Below are 20,284 nucleotides of genomic sequence, written 5' to 3' on the forward strand. Positions count from 1 at the left end.
GACTTGAATTGATTCTATTTATAACGTGTTAAAGCGTTTGACGGATGAAGAGCCAGATGTTTCTCTCAGGAGTTGGTTTGAAACCAGTAAAAGAAGTAAAAGTTATTGGACATGAGCCCAGCAGGCTGCAAAGTTAACTCGTTGTTATCCTACGTCCCTCATTTTATTCTCCACAATTAGTTTAATTAACCTTAATTAAAGTAGTTGAGATATTTGAACTCTTTAGTCTGTTTGGTGTTGATTGTCAGCTGGGATGAAGAGCAGCCTGATCAGACTTTCCTGGCTGTTGCTCTTAAACCCCAAACCCACGTGTTCTTCCTGCAGATATGAACCTTTAAATATGGCTCACACATGTACAGCTTCTATAAAAAAAGCTCTTTCTGACGGAACTGAACTTCCACCAGACTCCGTTCACATAAACAGTGATTTTATCTCCTGCTGCCTGCATCAGTTAGTGTGTTTGATAGTTTGACTTTAGTGAATCTGAACTAAACATTTAAAACACCAAAGTCACAAACTAGCAGATGGAGGCAGCAGAGCTCCTGTGTGCTGAGAGGTTACATGAGTGTGTTTGAATGGAGTCTGGTGTCTTTGTCTGTTTCCTCAAACTGGAGGCGAGTCGACCGTTCATTTTCTTAGCTTACTGTATATTTATGTAAAATAAAAATGTCAGTTTTGTTCTTTAGAACCTGTGAGTGTACGTCTCATTTTGTTCTTCACAAAGAAAACACAGCAGAGCGGTTGGACTGAGACTTTAGGCTTTAATGTGAACCTTCATTAAACACACGAGTACAACAACTAGAAAACAAAGAGCCGCGTCAACACTCTCACAACGAGACAAACTTTAAATAAAACACTGCTGCACAGAATCACTGTGAACGTCACGTCTTCTGCTCCATGTAACAACTAAAGAGGAGCCGTGGAAGAGCACAAACCAGTAAAATCAAGATGTTTCAGCAGGACGTCAGCGAGTAAAACCTGAGAAAGACCAGAAGAGGAATTCATTGAGAGACGCTCAATGTTTTATCTTTAACACTCAGCTGGTTACAACTTCTTCATCAAAGGGAAAATTCACTTTTTAACCTCATCTGCAGACGCTTTGGGAAGAAAAGAAGCTGTAAGAACTTACATGAACTGAACTTCACTCAAACTCAGCCAGTCCGCTGCTCACCAGAGGAAGATGAACCAGCTCCTCGTCCTCGTCATACAGCAGCACCGTGAGCTCCGGCTCACGCGCCTGAACAAGAAGAAGCCACATGACGGCAGTACTGTTTGACTCTAAACGGACCCTAAAGCATCCCCTGCTTTATGGTCTGTTTGACTCTAAATGGACCATAATGTACTAAATGAACATCATGCTGTATTGAAGAAGACTTGAAACTAGAGATTGAGACCATAAACTCATGTTTACAATGTTTACTGAGGTAATAAATCAAGAGAGAAGTAGAGTCATTTTCTCATAGACTTCTATACAACCAGAGGAGTCGCCCCCTGGTGGACACTAGAGAGAATGCAGCTGTAACACATGGAGCACTGGTGTGGACTTGAGTCTACTTGAGAGCAGCTGCTAACATAGTACGTATAATAGAATCCTACCGATGGAGCGTTTTTCTTACCACGACCGAGGCGGTGATGTTTCCGTGCAGCATGTCGATCATCTCCATCGCCGCCTTCACGCTCCAGGCGGGGCTGTAGGGCAGCACGTCCTCCTGGCTGCTCACACTCGGAGCCTTGAAGCCGGCCACTCTGACCTTCAGCGCCCGAGACGGGAAGCGCAGCAGCTCGGCGGGCATCTGACGCAGCCTGACAGGAAGAGACACAACACCTGGACTCATAGCACCATTACATGTATCACAGAGGGAGGAGTATAGAACCGTCCTCCTGGGCTTCCTACTTTCTGGTGGGCAGCGTGTCGTCAGAGCCGAAGTCCACGTGTTGGACCAGGACCTCGACGGGCTCCACGCTGCAGAACCGGATCATCCTGGCTCGGTAGAACTTCCCGTCGCTGTACTCGGCCAGACACGGACCGCCTGCAGACCGCCAGCAGAGAGTCTGTGAGGCTTCAGTCTGCTGTTCAGTAAAACTCTTTATCCAAACGTTCTCTTATGATATCTCCATCTCTATTCTCAGCTCCTGATCAGTGCTGTCCCAAACGTTTACAATTAAAGCTTCTGTTGAGGTCTGTCGTTATTATCTATGACGTCACCTCTCTCTTACGATACGACGGTTATTTGTGACACGTTACCCTGACGGAAGTTGCTGAGTCTCTGCAGAGCGCTGATGTTTGCGTTGATTCTGGTCAGAGCTTCATCCAGAGTCTCTCCATCCACCTCCACATCAGCTGTTCCCTCTAACGGCCACAGGAACAGCTGCAGGACGGACAAACATCCGCTGAGCTTCATTTATGATGAGTAATCACTTTTTACACATCGTCAAATCATTCAAACGGGATCCGCTCATTCACAGGTAAGTAATGTTATCATCACCACGTTGGGGGTCCACAGGTGCTTGACCCGGACTTGAAACTGCTCCCCCACCTGAGGCAGGTCCGGGTAGATGAAGGGCCCCAGCATGGGCTCCTCTGGGCCCCTCAGATCCTGGAGACACAGCATCAGCATCGAGGCCTCGTTCACACTCAGTTTTACCGCTAGATTACCGCTAATAGTTCTCACGACCACTAAGCTTCATGCAAATTACTGCACAACGATGTCATCGATATGCAAATGAGCGTACGGCATGTATTGACTTTTGAAGCTACTTTCATTGGAAAAGAGTTTAACAACCAACATTTACTTCATAATGTCAAGTTAAAGCCAACACTTGTCTATTGCTTTAAGTTATATCTGTAAATATGTTTTAAGGGATTTAAGTGAAGTGTTGCTCAGTGTAACTACAACACCTTAATGTCGATGTCCCAATCATCCAGCAGGAGGGCAGGAGACACCTCTGAGTGGCCCTGCAGAGACAAACACACATCTATGAGTGAACTGAGGACCAACACAGACCACCACCACACAGACCACCACAGACGGACCTTCTGTGCAGAGACCGTCTGGTCCATGGAGGCATGTTCGTGGTGACACAGGATCCTGTTGAGGCTCAGCCCGTCCAGGAAGAGCTCAACGGTGAGGGGTCCTCTCAGGTCAGAGGGCAGCTCCTACCACCCACACACACACACACACACACACACACACAGCAGAGAAGGTACAAACTGAATGAACTGTGAAGAATCAAAAAGACAACGAGTGTAACCAGCAAAACACCGTAATGCAACGAAGAGGAGGGATTATAATGATGTGTAAACTCATATTCATGGATGACTTTATTGTCCTTCTACAATAAGTGTAAAGAAACAAGTCAACTATAACATGTGTTATAAAGACACAGAGGTTGAACATCCTCTAAACTATTTGATTTGGCTGATACACATCTACTCACATGTAGATTTTTAAGACTTCCTGCTTCTAAAGCGTCTAGAGAGTAATTAAAATCAGACACGAGCTGGTTACAAAAATTCACTACGGCGAGTATAAACCAAGCTTCACTAATGGAGCAGCTGACTACTACTTCACAGTTCATGCATTCATGTGTTCATTAAAAGGCATCCGTGTTGTTCTACCGTGACTCGCATGTCCACACAGCGGTTCAGCAACACCTCCCTCAGCAAGGCCACCGCATCCCGCTGCCACCTCCCCCCGACCTCAGGAGACACAGAGCAGATCATCACCGATGACAAGAAATACCAAAACCACCCACGCACACACACACACACACTTACAGGGTTGATGCTGTGCAGCTGGCAGGGCATACAGAGCTGAGGGACGTCGTCACACAGAAGCATCGGGTACACATGCACCACTGGGATGTTCTCCACCAGGCCGGAGTCCACGTATTGTACCTGGAGAGACACACACACACACACAGACACAGACACACACACACACACAGACACAGACACACAGGTTTTATTTCTGTACCTGCAAGGAAAGTCTATTAATTTGCCTATTTAATATTCCCTTTAGCGTATCACGTGTTGTCATTGTGCCATGGTTGACTGGTGTTACTGCTAATGAAGGTTACTTAGTGCCAACAGAAGATAAAGATCTATTTGTTATAGATAGGGTTTCTTTCTTCATAATGACTCGGGGAAGTGTGTTTAGCCTTCCAGACCTTGACGTGTCCTCCCAGCACCTCCAGCAGCGTTCCTCGGTACCACAGCATGTCCGGTCCGATGACGGCACAGCCCTGCACAGACTTCCAGGTGTAGGGCTTCTGTCTGGGCAAAGTCTTCATGCTCTGCTGGATCCTGTCCCTGAGCTGCTCCAGCTGACCCTCTGACACAGAAACAAGACGTGATGGAGTCGAGATGAAAGACGTCACTGTGACACAGACACTTAAAACCCACCACGGGATGGAAGAGCATGTTTTCTTTAAACAAATCCCCTAAACTACACCGTTTATCTCAGCCAGAAGCTGGAAAAAAACATCGTAATTGTCAGATTTTCATCTTTCTGACGGTCCTTGAACACATCATGTGTTACAAAGGGTTCAGTCAGAAAAATAAACTGAAACAAAGCTTAAAAGTGTGATATTTCATTAAAAACATTTTATTCTACATGCCTCATTTAAAAATCTGCCCCAAATAAACTATGAAGTCATGATTGATTCATCTGAGACCAACAGTCATGTGACAACAAATCAGAGAAACTTTGACTGAACAGAGCAGAGAGGTCGTAAACATGTGAATATATATGTAACATGTAGAGCCCCCCCCCCCCCCCAACACTGGTAACACTTGACCAAATGTTGGATTTATAGATTCCATTGTTTGTAAAATAAATTATCAAATAAATTCAACTTGCTTTTTATGAATTACACCATTCTACCTGTTATTCTGCACTAAAGACATGTTTGAGTTCTCTCTTCTTAGGGAATACCTAAACACTGTACTTTTTATACAAACTAAAGCTCCTCCTGTTCTATATCATTGTCCCCCCCCCCCCGTGTAGAAAGAAGGAGTTGATCTCAGTGAAGGTCTGCTCTGATGTGAACCTTGGTTCCGTGTTCTGGTGTAAATGAGTCCGTCCTCTCCGACGGCAGAAACACTGATCTGGATGTGACCGAGACACGGCAGCTCTGGGGGGTCGTACGACCCGGTCTTCACCTGTTCACACACACACACACACAACCACACACACACACACACACAATACAGACATAGACACACACACACACACACACACACACACACAATACAGACACACACACACAATACAGACACACACACACACACACACAATACAGACACACACACACACACACAATACAGACACACACACACACACAGTAGATTGGGAAGTCTATCTTTTAATAGGTCAGTTATTCATGTAAACTTTTATATATTTCACATAGTTTTTGTTAGAAACTTTATATTCTAAACAAATGTCCCTCAAATGCCGACATCTTTTACAAGGCAGGTGTATTCATAAGCCCGTTCTAATATAAAGATATGATGAGATAAAGATATAAAAGGACTAAATATAAAAGAAACCCAAGGAAGTATAAAAAGACGCACAAATCAAATATAAGATAAAGAGAGAAAGCACAGAATGAGACGGATAAATATTGTAGTGTAAAATATTAATAAAACGTCAAAGACTGTTTAATAAACAGCATAAACAGAGAAGTCTTCAGCTTTAATCTAAAAGAACTAAGAGTTGTAGTTTGTTCCTGACATGTGGTGCATAGACACTGAAGGCTGCTCCGCCATCTTTAGTCTAGACTGATGCAAGTAGTAAACTGTGTGTCAGAGGTCTGGACAGTTCGTAGCGTTTGATAAGATCACCTTCTCAGCAGACATAATGGTGCGGCGAGCTGGTTTTGGAGTAGAGACGACGGAGGAGAAAGGAGCGACAGAAGGAGCGGCAGAAGGAGCGACAGAAGGAGCAGCGGGAGTTTGTTTTTCGGCGCCATCAGAACCGTCGGTCTGCGTCTCGCTCACTGGAGACTGTGCATCAGCTTCTTTGGATTTTTGAATGGCAGCATCTCTGCAAGAGGAACGAAACAAACAAACAGTAAGAACCTGATCGGGCAGAGTGTGTTTCAGCCAGTCAAAGCTTCTTGTGTTAAAGCTGCATTCTCTCTAGTGTCCACCAGGGGGCGACTCCTCTGGTTGTATAGAAGTCTATGAGAAAATGACTCTACTTCTCTCTTGATTTATTACCTCAGTAAACATTGTAAACATGAGTTTATGGTCTCAATCTCTAGTTTTACGTTTGTAGGGTACCTGAGATTTCTAGTAAGTCGTTTTCATTCATTTAAACGGATCTGTTAAATATTGGTAGCGTACAGTTCATGGTTTATGTTAAGGTACTGTTTCACTCTTGCAACAGATGTTATAAACAGAATATCGGACGTTGAATATCGGCACAAAGTAGTGGCTGTCAAAGAATAGTGAAGAGTTATAAAATATGTTTACAAAAGAGTCTGACTGAAGATTATAACAACAGACAAACGTAGATACAACTTCCAAAGAATTTAGATTTATTCTCTCTATTTAATTTATCCAAAGCTTCTGATGTATTGTGACCAGAAGAGAAGATAAACGAAAGGTCGCTGATGTTATTTAAGACCTATAAATCCTACTAATCACACACACACACACACACACACACACACACACACACACACACACACACACACACACACACACACACACACACACACACACACACACACACACACACACACACACACACACACACACACACACACACACACACACACACACACCTGGGTTTTCTCTCCCTGAGGGCGAGGCCCTCGCTGGCCAGAAAGTCTGCGATGCTGATGGACTGTCCCATCTTGTTGGAGCAGAACAGAGTGACGGGTACCGGACGCTCGTCTGTCAGCTCCTGGACCACAAGAGAGGAGAGTACAATATATACATATATTATATATACACATACATATATAATATATATATATAGTGAAACTATGTCAGTGCAGCAACAAAGACAAGAGGTGCATAGTGGAGAGCAAAGAGGGAAATGACTAAAGTAACTAATAATAATAATATGTAGATAAAGGAGTAAGAAAAGGGGCCATGGTGAGCAGAGGAAGACCTTGATGGTCATCACAGCCGAGGCTCCGGTGAGGTAGAAGGAGATCAAGTCGCATGCCGTCGCCGTCCAGGTGGATCGACCTCCTGCTGGCCTGAAAGAGAGGAAATAAGAACCATGAAAGAGACAGACAGAAGGAATTGCCTGTGTGAGTCTGTCTGTGAGTGTGTCCGTCTGTCTGTGTGTGTGTCTGTGAGTGTGTCCGTCTGTGTGTGTGTGTGTGTGAGACCTGATGTCAGTGAGAGAACACTCCAGAGCCAGAGAGCCCGTTAAGGAGAGCGGTAACGTCCTCAGGTTGCTGACGTGGAGCTTCACCTTGTTGCCATGGTCACAGCGCATCACCTGGTAGCAGAGAGACGATGTCATCGTATCAGTTCATAACAACCTTTGAGACTTAATATCCTCCAACATTCAGTAGAACATGTGTTTCTAGTCTCTGATCATGTTTCATTGTAAACAACCAATCAGTGTTTAAACCAACAGGAGGAGAGCTAGTAACGTTAGCAGCACCGCTAACGGCTAACCAACAGGAGGAGAGCTAGTAACGTTAGCAGCACCGCTAACAGCTAACCAACAGGAGGAGAGCTAGTAACGTTAGCAGCACCGCTAACGGCTAACCAACAGGAGGAGAGCTAGTAACGTTAGCAGCACCGCTAACAGCTAACCAACAGGAGGAGAGCTAGTAATGTTAGCAGCACCGCTAACCGCTAACCAACAGGAGAGCTAGTAACGTTAGCAGCACCGCTAACAGCTAACCAACGGAGGTCCACTTCCCTCCTTCCTTTATCCTCTCTCTCCTAATCCTCCTCTTCTTTCCTCCTCCTCCCTCCTCATCCTCTCTCCTCCTCTAGTCTCCAGTATATAAAGTTGTAACAGAAGACAAACACTTGAGTATCTAAACCTCTGCAGAGTCTTCTGGTGTGACATGTGAGCAGATGCGTCCTCTCTCCCAGACGCCGTTGATGAGAGCAGCACAGAACTCGTCTTCCTTCCACTCCAGGTGTTCAGGCTCCGTGAGCTCAACCTCCTCCTTCACCAGCTCACACATCCTGAGACACACAGAGAGACTCCATCAACACACAGTCTACAGCTACACATCCTGAGACACACACAGACTCCATCAACACACAGTCTACAGCTACACATCCTGAGACACACACAGACTCTATCAACACACAGTCTACAGCTACACATCCTGAGACACACACAGACTCTATCAACACACAGTCTACAGCTACACATCCTGAGACACACACAGACTCCATCAACACACAGTCTACAGCTACACATCCTGAGACACACACAGACTCCATCAACACACAGTCTACAGCTACACATCCTGAGACACACACAGACTCTATCAACACACAGTCTACAGCTACACATCCTGAGACACACACAGACTCCATCAACACACAGTCTACAGCTACACATCCTGAGACACACACAGACTCCATCAACACACAGTCTACAGCTACACATCCTGAGACACACACAGACTCCATCAACACACAGTCTACAGCTACACATCCTGAGACACACACAGACTCCATCAACACACAGTCTACAGCTACACATCCTGAGACACACACAGACTCCATCAACACACAGTCTACAGCTACACATCCTGAGACACACACAGACTCTATCAACACACAGTCTACAGCTACACATCCTGAGACACACACAGACTCCATCAACACACAGCTTACAGCAGGAAGTCACAGAGATAACAAAATGTGGTGTTTTGCCATCAAAACTAAGAGCCAATAAGCTCTTTGATCGGGCGTTTCCCATCATGCACTGGGTCTTGCAGTCGGTTGAGAGCAACTGCGGCATCCGGCTGTAAAAACTGCGTCCACGTGTGCACGACGTCTTAGTAAGGGAAAATACTGCTTTCGCACATTTTTCAGGCAAACACAGTGATTCTTGTTTGCTTGTGTGGTTCAACATTAACATATGAGCTCAGCAAACCTAACTTTAAGTGTAAAGCTGTGCAATTAAATTGTATTTTGTCTGGAATATTGTGTTAAGTTCCAGAGTCCAGGTGACATTTTAAAGTTAAAAGTTTTTTTTCTAAACACATTAAACAGAACAAATAGTTTACAACTTGTGAAAAGACTGAACTCTATAGGACTGAATTGTAGAGTTGGAGCATTAAATGCTCTGCAAATAGAGAATGAGTGTTAACATTCTGCAGAAGAGAGACGACCAACATGTCGTATACGGTTACTGTACATGTGAATAAACCATCACCCGTGATTGGGAGCTTTTCAGAGCCGTCAGCGGGCACGCGGGCACGCACACAAGTGTATTTGAATCGTTTATAATCATGGTTTGCTTGTTTAAGAGCTGACCTTTTGAGCTGAGCGTCGTACTGGGTGAACTGGACGTAGAAGCTGCTCGGTGAGTTCACGTGGCTCACTCTCACTTTCAGGTCTTTCAGTTGATCCGGGAGCGTCAGCTGAGGATGAAACTCCAGCGGCTCTTCGCTCTGCTCTCCGGAGACATCTTGTTCCTGAGCATCCGTGGATAAGCCGAGCTCAAGAGGAGAGTCCCAGATGGCCGACTCCTCTCCAGCATCCGATGACTGCAGTCTGCAGGAGAGAGGGAGGAGGTGGTAAAGCCTTGTACTGATCGATCCAAACTCCATTCAGAAAACATGCATTTTAACTGTTTGTTTGTCGTCTCGCTGACTGACCTAACAAAGCATGAACTCAGACTTTTTACAAATCAGCACCATTGTGTTGATATTTCGGCATCGTCTTTTATCCGTTTAGTGCAATAAAGGCTTGTTTTGGGTTCATGCTGTTGAACTCTGATGTGGTTGAAGTCTCACCCCTCTTTGAAGGAGGCCATCTGCTCTCTGACCAGCAGCTCAGCGATGTTGACCAGCGGTCCGTTCAGAGGACTTTCAAATAGTTTCACCGGCAGAGGCTCAGACTTAGGGACTTGACCTTGAGGGGCACAGGTGAGGAAATAAAGACGGGGATAAAAAAATGAGTGATGCAATATCAAAATGCAGTATCGATAAGAGTACCAGTATGGATCAAATCCTCACCATACCCGTCCCTACGACTGGATAACATGAAGACGCACACAGTACCTGTCGCCACAATAGTGACCAGCTTCTGGTGAGCCAGGCTGCTGAATCTGTGGCTGCAGGCGTCGCTCCACCTCTTTCCATCCGGAGGAATCACATCTGACAGACAGCAGCGGACAGCCTGGACAGAAGAGACACTTCCTGTTGACTTGCAGCTCTCCTCAACAGTGTTCAGTATAAACATAGAAGCAAATAACTTATTGTTATTCTTTGGAATGTTCCATAGAGAATGTCCTAAGTGTGTGTGTGTGTGTGTGAAAATATAGTCTAAAAGTGAGGCAGGAACTTATCTTGTCCACTATGAACTGTAATGACATCAACAGCCTCATTAGTTTACGGCAGCACATTGAGGTATTTTGGCATCACCTCCATCGAGGTTCCCAGTGAGCTGAGCTGCTACCAGGAGGCGGAGTTAAAATGTTGCAGCCTGCACGTTATTTTAAAAACAGCCAACCTGTCGTCACAAGCGATCAGCTGAGACTCCGGCCTACATTAACGAGGAACTATCTATCTATCTGCAACTAAATCTAGAAACACACCAGGTACCATAGGTGAGTGTATAGGAGTCGAGTTGAGCCGTACCATGCAGTGGAAATACATTGTTGTTTAAAGCCAAGTTCCAGCAGGTGTACACGATGATGTTTAGTTATCAGTAGGAACAACAGGCTGTGTTCTCACCCTGGAAGGAAGGGCGAAGAACTCATCCTTGATCTTCCTCAAGTCGCTGACTGACACGACTTTTTTATTGCCGAAGTCAACATACTGCACCTCCACCTGTCTGCCCCCTGGATGACCTACACACACACACACACACACACACACACACACACACACACACACGCACACACTTTAGTGACTCCATCTCTGTCTTCAAGTCATCCACAGCATTGACATCATTAGTGTTGTCACAGAGACTTAAACCCACCGATGACCTGAGCTCTGTACCACAGCGTGTCCTTATAGCGGGCCACACAGGCCTGTTCTATGTCGGGGCAGTAGATGCTCAGGTCGTCTGCTTCGGTCACTGTAGTCGCACCGTAACAATCCTGGAGCTTCGCTGAGAGCAACACGAACTCCATGTTGTCCACCTGGGGGGGGGGGGGGGGGGCCAATAAAACGTAGTGACGATAAAAAGGTAGATTGCTAATGTTAAAAAAGTGCTTTATTTTCTTTTTAGATCATTTCTGTTTTCTAGTAGTTCTAAACTACATCGCTGGCATCTGCACCTTGTTTCAGCACATATACATATGTATATATATGTATATATATATACATATAAACGTAAATATAGGGCATGTTTAGTACCAGCTGGATGTAGAAGTCAGCAGGGTTGTTGATGTGGGACACCACAGCATTGAGCTCCGTGTTGATCTTGGGATGTTTAGGAGGGTAGTACAGCAGAGGCCTCCTGCTCAACTTCACTGGACAATAAAACCTGAGCGCACAGACGACGTTAGGTAGTTACACTAAGAGTCAATTACATCAGTTAAATGTGATCAGCACAGGTTCTCCTGGTCACCTGGCCACCTCGATGAAGACCAGGTACTCTCTGACGGAGATGGGCACATCCCTGGACTGGTCCATGGGAGCTTTCCTCAGGTCCACCAGCAGAGAGTCTCTGTCCTGACCCAGAGGACGCATCTCCACCGCTGCAGAGCCAACCACACTGAGGAACTCCAGCTGGGCCTCTTTACTCCAGCCCTTTGTCTGAAAGAACCAGACATGCACAGTAAACACACAGCGAACACACAGCGAACACACACAGCGAACACACACAGCGAACACACACAGCGAACACACCTACTGCTGCAAAAGACATAAATCAACAACACAACGAAACAAGGAGAAAACACTGCAACATAAAAATACTCGGGATGTCCCGATCCACGTTTTGAATCTAAGCGGTCTTACCAGATCGTAGGGGACCAGGTCCTTGAGTGAACATCTGACGGCCTGAGGAACAAAGTAACTCAGCTCCACCTTCACGCCCTCGCCCACCTTCCTCAGGCGGTCGTTCACAGCCTTCAGTGAGGACTCAGCGGTCTCCTCCTCTCTGGAGAAGACGGTGAAACACACGGTTGGAATGATTTCTTTACACTGAAGCGATACCGAGATGCTCGGGGGAGTTTTTTTACTGATTTAATTAAATGATTACCTTGATATAATGATTTGATCTTTCATTCACAGAGCAGAAAGTGAAACCATCCAGTTACGGCTCCAGTTGATGTGGAAAACATGTGCAAATATATATTCATGAATTCAGGTCTAGACCTGTGCAGAGATTAAAGGACTGCAAGACTTGTAATGCATTGTGTTTGTGTAGGAAGAGATGTACCTTTAAGGATGCAGTGAACTTGATTGGACCGCATGAGGAACATGTGAACATAAATTGGCTTCTGTCCCTTCCTAAGCCTAAAACCTCCATTTTAAACCTGCTGGAAACCCGGTGCTCGTGTGTGTGTGTGTGTGTGTGTGTGTGTGCGCGTGTGTGCGTGCCTCTCTATGGCGAGTCTTTTGCCGAGGCCAGAGTCCAGGAAGAAGACTCGGACGCTGGCCAGCTGGGTGACCGGGCAGACCTTCACAGCCTCCACACATCCGTCCTGAAAGACCTCCACCAGCCTGGCCCGAAACCACAGTCCCTCCTCCCTCTTCACAAAGACCAGGGAGCCTGAAGAGGAGCAGAGAACACGAAGGAGATCAATCATTGCTGTAGACAATCAAACAGGAAGTCAGCAGAAATCAGTCCATCAATTACTGAATTATTCATCTGTTCATGACACTGAATAAACATAATTAACATTTTGTCTCATTTACTTTGACCACGAACAGGAACATCAACTATTATCGCTGTATGGAAATAAGGCCGGACGATACGGACACAAATGTTATCACAATGTTTTTATTATTGATCGGTGTCGATCATCCTGATTTATATTTATTATCATTATTACAAATAACAATAACATTAATAATAATAATAATAATGCTCAATTTACTGTTTCGGACAGAACCCTAAAGAAACCAGAAGGTTAATTATGGTTTAAAATATAAAATAATAATATATGATATAATAAAATTAAAATAATATAATATAGAATATAAAATAAAATATGATATAAATAAAATAAAATATAAAATAATATGATATACAGTTTATTATCAGAAGAAGTAGGTGACACATATTAAACAGAACCAACATGGCTTTACGTTCCACACTGAATACATTAAATATTAAATATGTAAACTACTGCTGTGATTCACATCACATCAAAAGCCTCGTTTCAAACAACCAGCAGAGAGATTGGGTGGGTTGGTTCAAATGCGGCCATTGTTTGTCATCGCCCAGCCCGACACGCTATATGCTCAAAGTTGAAGTTCTCCATCATTCACACGAACTCACCGATCTCCACGGCGTCACAGGAGGTGAAGCGACAGCCGTCGCCGCAGCAGAAGTGGTTGATCTTCTTAGATATGAACTCGCTGTCCCTCTTCTCCGCCACGTAGCGGACGTAGAAGTGACTCGGATTCACGACGTGGCTCACCACCACCCACTGGGTGACTAGGAGGGAGGAGAGAGGACAATCAAGAGAGGGAGGAAGGTAAGAGGAATCAAGGGAATAGGCAGAGATACGAGAGAAAGAGGAGGAGGGGAAAGGAGCAGGAGCAATTCAATGTACATTTGATTGATTTTAATGTACTTGAAGTTTACACTGTGCAGCTGTATTATCTATGAAAACAGAAGGATCAGGACTCTGTGTCGCTAGATACTCATAAAAAAGAACTTGATCTGGACATCCTCAGTATTATGGGTTGTTTGCTGTCTGGCAACGCTGTGTGTGTGCTCCGTGTTTTCCGTTAGTGCATCGTAGGCGTTTTTATCTTTTTTTGTACTTTTATTGTATCTGCCTGCGTTGAAAAAGTTGACTCTTTACCATTTCTCTTATTGCCAAACGACACACTCGTCGTCCTGCTCTGGATTCTCCAGTTGTCGTTGGCCAGCTCAGGGCCGGTGGGCGGGGGAGCTGCAGGAGGACAAGAAGCATTAACAAATAAAAAGGCTTCTCTTCTGCCTCCATCATAACAAATCTAATGTTCTGATTGGATCTCAAAACTCAGACAGGAGGAACACGTGACAAACACGCACCTTTCTCTTGTCCCTCGATCAACAGCTCCTCCAGGATCACGTCTGGAGTTCCAGGGTCCGAGCGGTTGGAGCCTCGCGAGGGGGAACTGATGGCTCCGGGGCTCTCCTGGTCCGGTTCAGGTGAGACACAGTTTCTGTTCCGGCCCTTTGGGGACTTCCTGCTGGAGTCGCTCGGCTGGAGGTCTTTGGGAGGCGACTCGGACAGCCTGAGAGAGAACAGCAAGTTAAGAGCCAGATGAATATATATTCATGTTAATTGCAGTTAATTGCCGCTAATAAGCGAAGTAATTTAAACTATATTTACTGCAAGAGAAGAGGGACGCGTGGTTAACCGTCAGAAAACGTTGTATAGATTAGCTGTAGTACGAGTGTGTGCCACTAGGTGGAGCCCGTTACGCTTCAATGAGAGTTCAGTGACCGAACAAAGTGTAAAACAAACGCACCTCCCTGAAGCTGTGTGCCTCGCTCTGCTCACTGAATGTGTGATGAACTCCTTTGTGAAGCAGAACGTTGACGTAGCAGCTGAGAGGTTTAGCGATCCGACTCTCAAGCTAACGTTAAACTAGCATCTTGAGATGCTACATCAGGAGCGACACTAAGTCTGTATGAAATGTGCCATTTAAATAAAGATATTTATTATTACATCCTAGGTAGAACGCATCGAGTATATTAGATATATCATCCACAACTAAACGGAAGATATTTAAGGACTCACTGCTTTGGGACGCCGTCTTCCATTTTCAGAGATATCTCCAGACTCTGGTTCAGACACTCTGACCAGAAAACACAGCTAAAAAACACACACACACACACACACACACACACACACACACACACACACACACACACACACACACACACACACACACACACACACACACACACACACACACACACACACACACACACACACACGTTAGTTTATTGTACTTTTTATTGCTTTATATTTGTGTGGTGCACATACTGTAAATGACACAAACAGGAAACAAACATCAGGGTTAAAATGACAAACCTCATCCCGGAGCCCATAGTGATGCATTTCATATCGTAGAGCTGTTTATCCACCGGAGCCTGCAGCGTCTCCACAACCTGTCATCCACACACGAATAACAAGCAGCCACAGTGTTTTAAATCAGTTTTGCTCGACTCAGTTTCTGACCGTGCGTTGTGTGCTCACTTGGACGTATCTGATGTGCAACACTTGAGTACCTTGTCCAGGGTGCAGTACTGCTCCAGGATGGGGACGCGTCGTACTTCTCTGGCCATCTGCATGGCGATCTCCAGAGCCTTCATCCTCTTCTGCACACAGCTCACCTCTGACTGGCTGGATGAGAACTCTGCCTCCAGTTTTGTCAGCTGACTCAACTGCACGTCCTTCCTGTTGGCAAAGAAATGACAGGCGGTTTGATTCAGAGGTGTGTTTATGAGGTACTTTCACCACTGTTAGTGTCGTACTACAGTAGACAGTAGACAGGAGACCCAGCAGGGGCTTTTAGACACTTAAAAGAATGTCTATCAGTTTAAGTGGACGCTATATTTAGAATATTTTCACCTCTTTACCTCGATGTCAGACAGACCTTTGTTGCGGGGAACAGAAGACGTTTTTTACCACCAGACTCCATTCAAAAAACAGTGATTTCACCCCTAAGAACACAGGAGCTGTTGTTCTAAAGCTCAATCAGTCAGTTAGTTTGTGTTAATGTGTGAAATACACAGCAGAACATCACTTTGCTCCATCTACTGTAGTAAAGCACTGACTGTGGAGAAGAGCCCGATACAAACACTACTAAACATCCAAACTGTCCCTTCAAGACATAAAGCCCTGAATGTCTCACAGGTTTCATAGACAGTTTATAGTCTCACCACTTCTGAACAGCGTGTGAAGCTTCGTCTGCAGCTCGCTTGATCTCAGCCTCCAGCCGAGCTCTCTCTCTCCTCAGCTGTTCAGTCAGACCGTTGGTCAGCGTCTGCAGAGAGGAAACACAACCTTCTGATGGATGATGTCCAAAATCAGCTTCTACAGGGTTTGTGTGAGAGATTCACCGACAACGAGGCTGCTTTTACCACATTCCTGAGAAATACAGATGTGTGCAAATACTCATATAAATATTTTTTTTATGGGATGTAGTGCAGCGCTCACCTCGTGGATGTTTTCCAGAGCAGCGTGACTTTCTGCAGCCTGCTCCAACGCCTCATCCACCAACTTAATCTTCTCCACATCAGCTGGCTACATGAAACACAACCAGAGCTTTAACCGTTTTAATCTGAATTCATTCACGTCATTTATATCCTTCTGTCCACTTCATTGAGTTTCATGATCACACATTCTGTAAAACTCTTACGTCTCCGTCAGACATGGATTTATATCTAAGAGTGTTTTTACCAGCTACATCTTCCAGCTCATCCAGGAACCAGGATGTATAAATATTCATCTATATCTTCTCTATCTCTTATTCCTAATAAAATATGCACATTTCTTCTTGTGTTTGCAGCTTGTCGGCTGTAACGATGTTAAAGGAGATAATGTTTCTGTCAGCTTGTTGAGGAGCTCTTCTGCTCCCTAGTGGCCAGAACGTGATCAGTGCTTTAATGTTCTTTCTTTCATTTAAACACAACGTTTCTAATGCGTTTGTACAAGTTCACCAAGAGCTTATGATAATATGAATATAAATTGCGACACCACTTTCACAGTCGTCCATCAATAGATTACGTTTTTTTTGGAAAACAGAAACCCAAAGACGCGCTCCTCTCTTGCGCCGCGTTTTTTTTCTCGCGCGCATTAAAAGTTTAAATATTCTCGCTCGTCAATGTCACGCTTGGCCCAGACAGCCAATCAAATCGAGCAAGAGGCGGGCTTCACTACTTTACCACTGACTTCCTGTTTTGATGCCGGTAGATGAGACGAATGCAGACGTACGGTTGATATTAGCTTTTTTTTTTTTATTACAATGAACTATATATATATTGTTTCTCTGTCTCCTCATTCAACAGCAAGAGCTCAATATCAGCATTGAATAATTCTCCCATGTTATTGACATTTGATCGTCTGGTTGCGCCGCAGTTATTCTTGGGTCAGTACTGAACGCATATGACAATAAGTGAGGAGTTCCACATACATCGACTGATGAATTAATCACAACAGTCACTGCACCAAACCATCCGTTCATCTCTCTCTGGGTCTGTTTTTGTACTTAACGTTTGCTGTGTTTTCGTACTACTGATGATATAAATCCATGTTATAGGGACAAAGTCTCATGACACAAAGTTGTGTAATGTGAGATGTGCAAACGATGAGATTAGTTTAGTTTGAACGTTAACGTGATGGGCTGAGGCGACTCGTGTGGTCACCAGACGTACCTGCTCCGGACCCTCAGTATCGGCCTTCACGTCTTTGGACGGTGATATTTTGGGCTTTTTGCGATTCCTTGATCGGTCGCACCTTTAAGAGACACAACCAGCACTTATCAGAGATGAACTCAACTCTCTTTTATAATATATTATACAAACAGCACAGGTGTGTCAGCTGTACCTCTTCATCCTGTTCATTTTAGACGTGTAGACGAGGCCGATGATCCTGCTGTCCTCCTGCAGGCCGAACACTCCTCCTTCAGGAAGCGTCGACTCAACCTGCAGAGACACAACGTTGTCTTTTCATTCTCACCTTCCATCATTGTTTGCTTCCTCCATTTCACTTCTCGTATGTCTGATATTAATTCTATTCATAACCAACCGCTGATTCAAAACAATTCTGTACAAAAAGGTGCTGATTTTAAGGATCTACTCCCGTCTGCTGAGCGCTAGTAAACTACGACATGAAAACAGAGTAAAGTGAGTAAAAGATTATTGAGTTTTGATATTTTAAAGTTATATCAACTGATTGCAATAACGTAAACACACACAGGCAAACAGTAACAGTTATTCATGCTAATACTTGTATAAATTAACACTTTTTACAATAATGTTTTTACCATTTCTCAAAGCTCAGTTACTTCAAGAATAACACGTTGAAGTTATGTTGCATGAATATAATTTGTAGGCTTTTAATTCTCAGAAACAGATTTCAAATCACACAAAATAAGTTATTTTGTGTGATTTATCAACTCGTTATGTTCATGACTCCGTGTCCTCCGGTTAGAGCAGAACTTTAGTCCGATGCTCCGTTTCTATTCTATTCTATTTAATATATAACGTAACATTTAACTTAATACATTCATGAAAGTGACGTTGTTTTGATTCCCATCATGTGGAGCATTCAGTGTGCTTTACAAACACTTGTTTTAGAATTTAATATTAATTTTCTAGTTTATCTTCCAGAAGAAAAGGTTTTTAAAAACCATTTCTTTGAAGTTGAGAATGAGATTCTTGGAGGATGAGAATGAATATGTTCCTGAGTTTAAGCAGCTCTCGCGCTGCAACAGGAAGCAGAACGTTACCTCACACTCGGGACATTCAATGACTCCGTGGTGGTGGAGGGAGAGCAGACAGGACGTGCAGTAGATGTGAGCACAGAGGAGCATACGGGGGAGGTTACCGTCCACATCATCCTCTGAGAAAACACACACAAAGGAAAGACCAGCAGGAATAATAAAACATAAATATAAATTATGATTTCCAGTCAATTTAAAAGCACATTACAATCCAACAGTAATACCTGCACAGCTGCTCTGCATCAACTACTAGATAATACAAATGTAAAAGAATGTAAAATGTACTTAATTAATTGCCAAAATTTCACAAATTGCCTGATTTCATGAAAGAAAATGATTTGTCATAATTTTAAAACAAACTGCTTTAATATGGTTTCATAACGTTGAGTCACCATCATGCTGACATGTTTGTTTTGTAATTTGCTAGTTTATATGTTAATTAATATTGTTTATATAAGTTTGTAAAAAAGTGTTAATGATTTTAACAATGAATAATCAACGGATGGTTAAGACCATCAGTTGAAAAACAATGAAGAGATTAATCTTTATATTCAACTTCATATTTATTTTTATATTTAATCTGTTAGTTAATTTGTTTATTTATTTATTTTATTTAATGACAATTTGGTGTATATTGTTCCTGGACATTCTTATATTTTGTTACACGTTTGAAAAAAGCTAAATAACACACATTTTCATATTTTGTACAACATTATTATTATTTTAATATACATATAAAATTATACTTTTGTTATTACAAGCTAAGTTACAAGTTAAACAACATCTGTAACACCTTTAAAATAATTATTATATGTTTAAAACGTATTTTAATCAGTGTTTTTAACACCACGCCTCGTGTTGCAATCACGCTTCAGTTATCACAGAATCATTGATCAATATCACGTTTCCAACCATCGCGAGATTTGGCGCGAGATTCTGAGGCCCTCCTGTGCTAACTTACGTTAGCTTGTTAGCTTAGCACACCGCACAAGAAAACAACACTAGAACACTATAATTAGTTGTATTTTACGCGTTAAGTATAAATTATTGGTATTTAAAAACGGGCCTGCTAACATATCTGCCTGTAATTTAGCTAGCTAGCTAACGTTAGCTAGCTTACGTTAGCAGGTGAATTGACGTATTTTTAGCTGACGTAAGTTATGATAAAACACGATATTAAACTGTAAGAGAACGAATTTAAATATATTACCCGGCAGGCTGAACGCCTCCCCGCAAAACTTGCAACTCATAGTGCTGGTGTTGTCTCCTGAATCCATCTTTAGTCTTTTTTAGGTTATTTTGCTTCTCAAAATCAAAACGTGAAGGTGCACGACGGTCTCCCGGGTGTCTTGGTCACGTGATCCCGCAGGTGCGTTCACGTGACCGAGGAGTTTGTCGTGAATGTGTAATTTAGGATTTAAACCTTGAATAATGAAGAATAACGTGTTTAATTACTAAATTATTTATGTTATCCTTCTAATTTTAATAG

The 20,284-nt window shown here is 43.6% G+C and overlaps 1 protein-coding gene across 1 annotated transcript; it reads right to left on the minus strand.

Annotated features, from left to right (window-relative positions):
- Positions 1-753: 753 nt before the first annotated feature.
- rnf17 (ring finger protein 17) lies at positions 754-20,072 on the minus strand. Its single transcript, XM_076105002.1, has 38 exons — positions 20,006-20,072; positions 18,802-18,914; positions 17,898-17,995; positions 17,726-17,807; positions 16,509-16,595; positions 16,232-16,335; positions 15,578-15,746; positions 15,381-15,457; positions 15,084-15,158; positions 14,369-14,574; positions 14,157-14,246; positions 13,625-13,783; positions 12,721-12,892; positions 12,136-12,277; positions 11,744-11,931; positions 11,530-11,659; positions 11,150-11,312; positions 10,903-11,018; positions 10,228-10,345; positions 9,961-10,078; positions 9,479-9,718; positions 8,023-8,170; positions 7,351-7,463; positions 7,125-7,215; positions 6,793-6,914; positions 5,846-6,047; positions 5,053-5,164; positions 4,171-4,334; positions 3,779-3,898; positions 3,620-3,700; positions 3,035-3,157; positions 2,900-2,956; positions 2,487-2,597; positions 2,246-2,369; positions 1,895-2,030; positions 1,617-1,803; positions 1,130-1,237; positions 754-978 (listed from the first exon to the last, which is right to left on the minus strand). The coding sequence occupies exons 1-37, from the start codon at positions 20,070-20,072 to the stop codon at positions 1,142-1,144; spliced, it is 4,701 nt and encodes a 1,566-aa protein (XP_075961117.1). The 3' UTR covers positions 754-978; positions 1,130-1,141.
- Between the last annotated feature and the right edge of the window lie 212 nt (positions 20,073-20,284).

The sequence above is a fragment of the Anarhichas minor genome, unplaced genomic scaffold, assembly GCF_050575085.1.
Source record: "Anarhichas minor isolate MPS153535 unplaced genomic scaffold, ASM5057508v1 ptg000004l, whole genome shotgun sequence".
Classification (NCBI taxonomy): domain Eukaryota; kingdom Metazoa; phylum Chordata; class Actinopteri; order Perciformes; family Anarhichadidae; genus Anarhichas; species Anarhichas minor.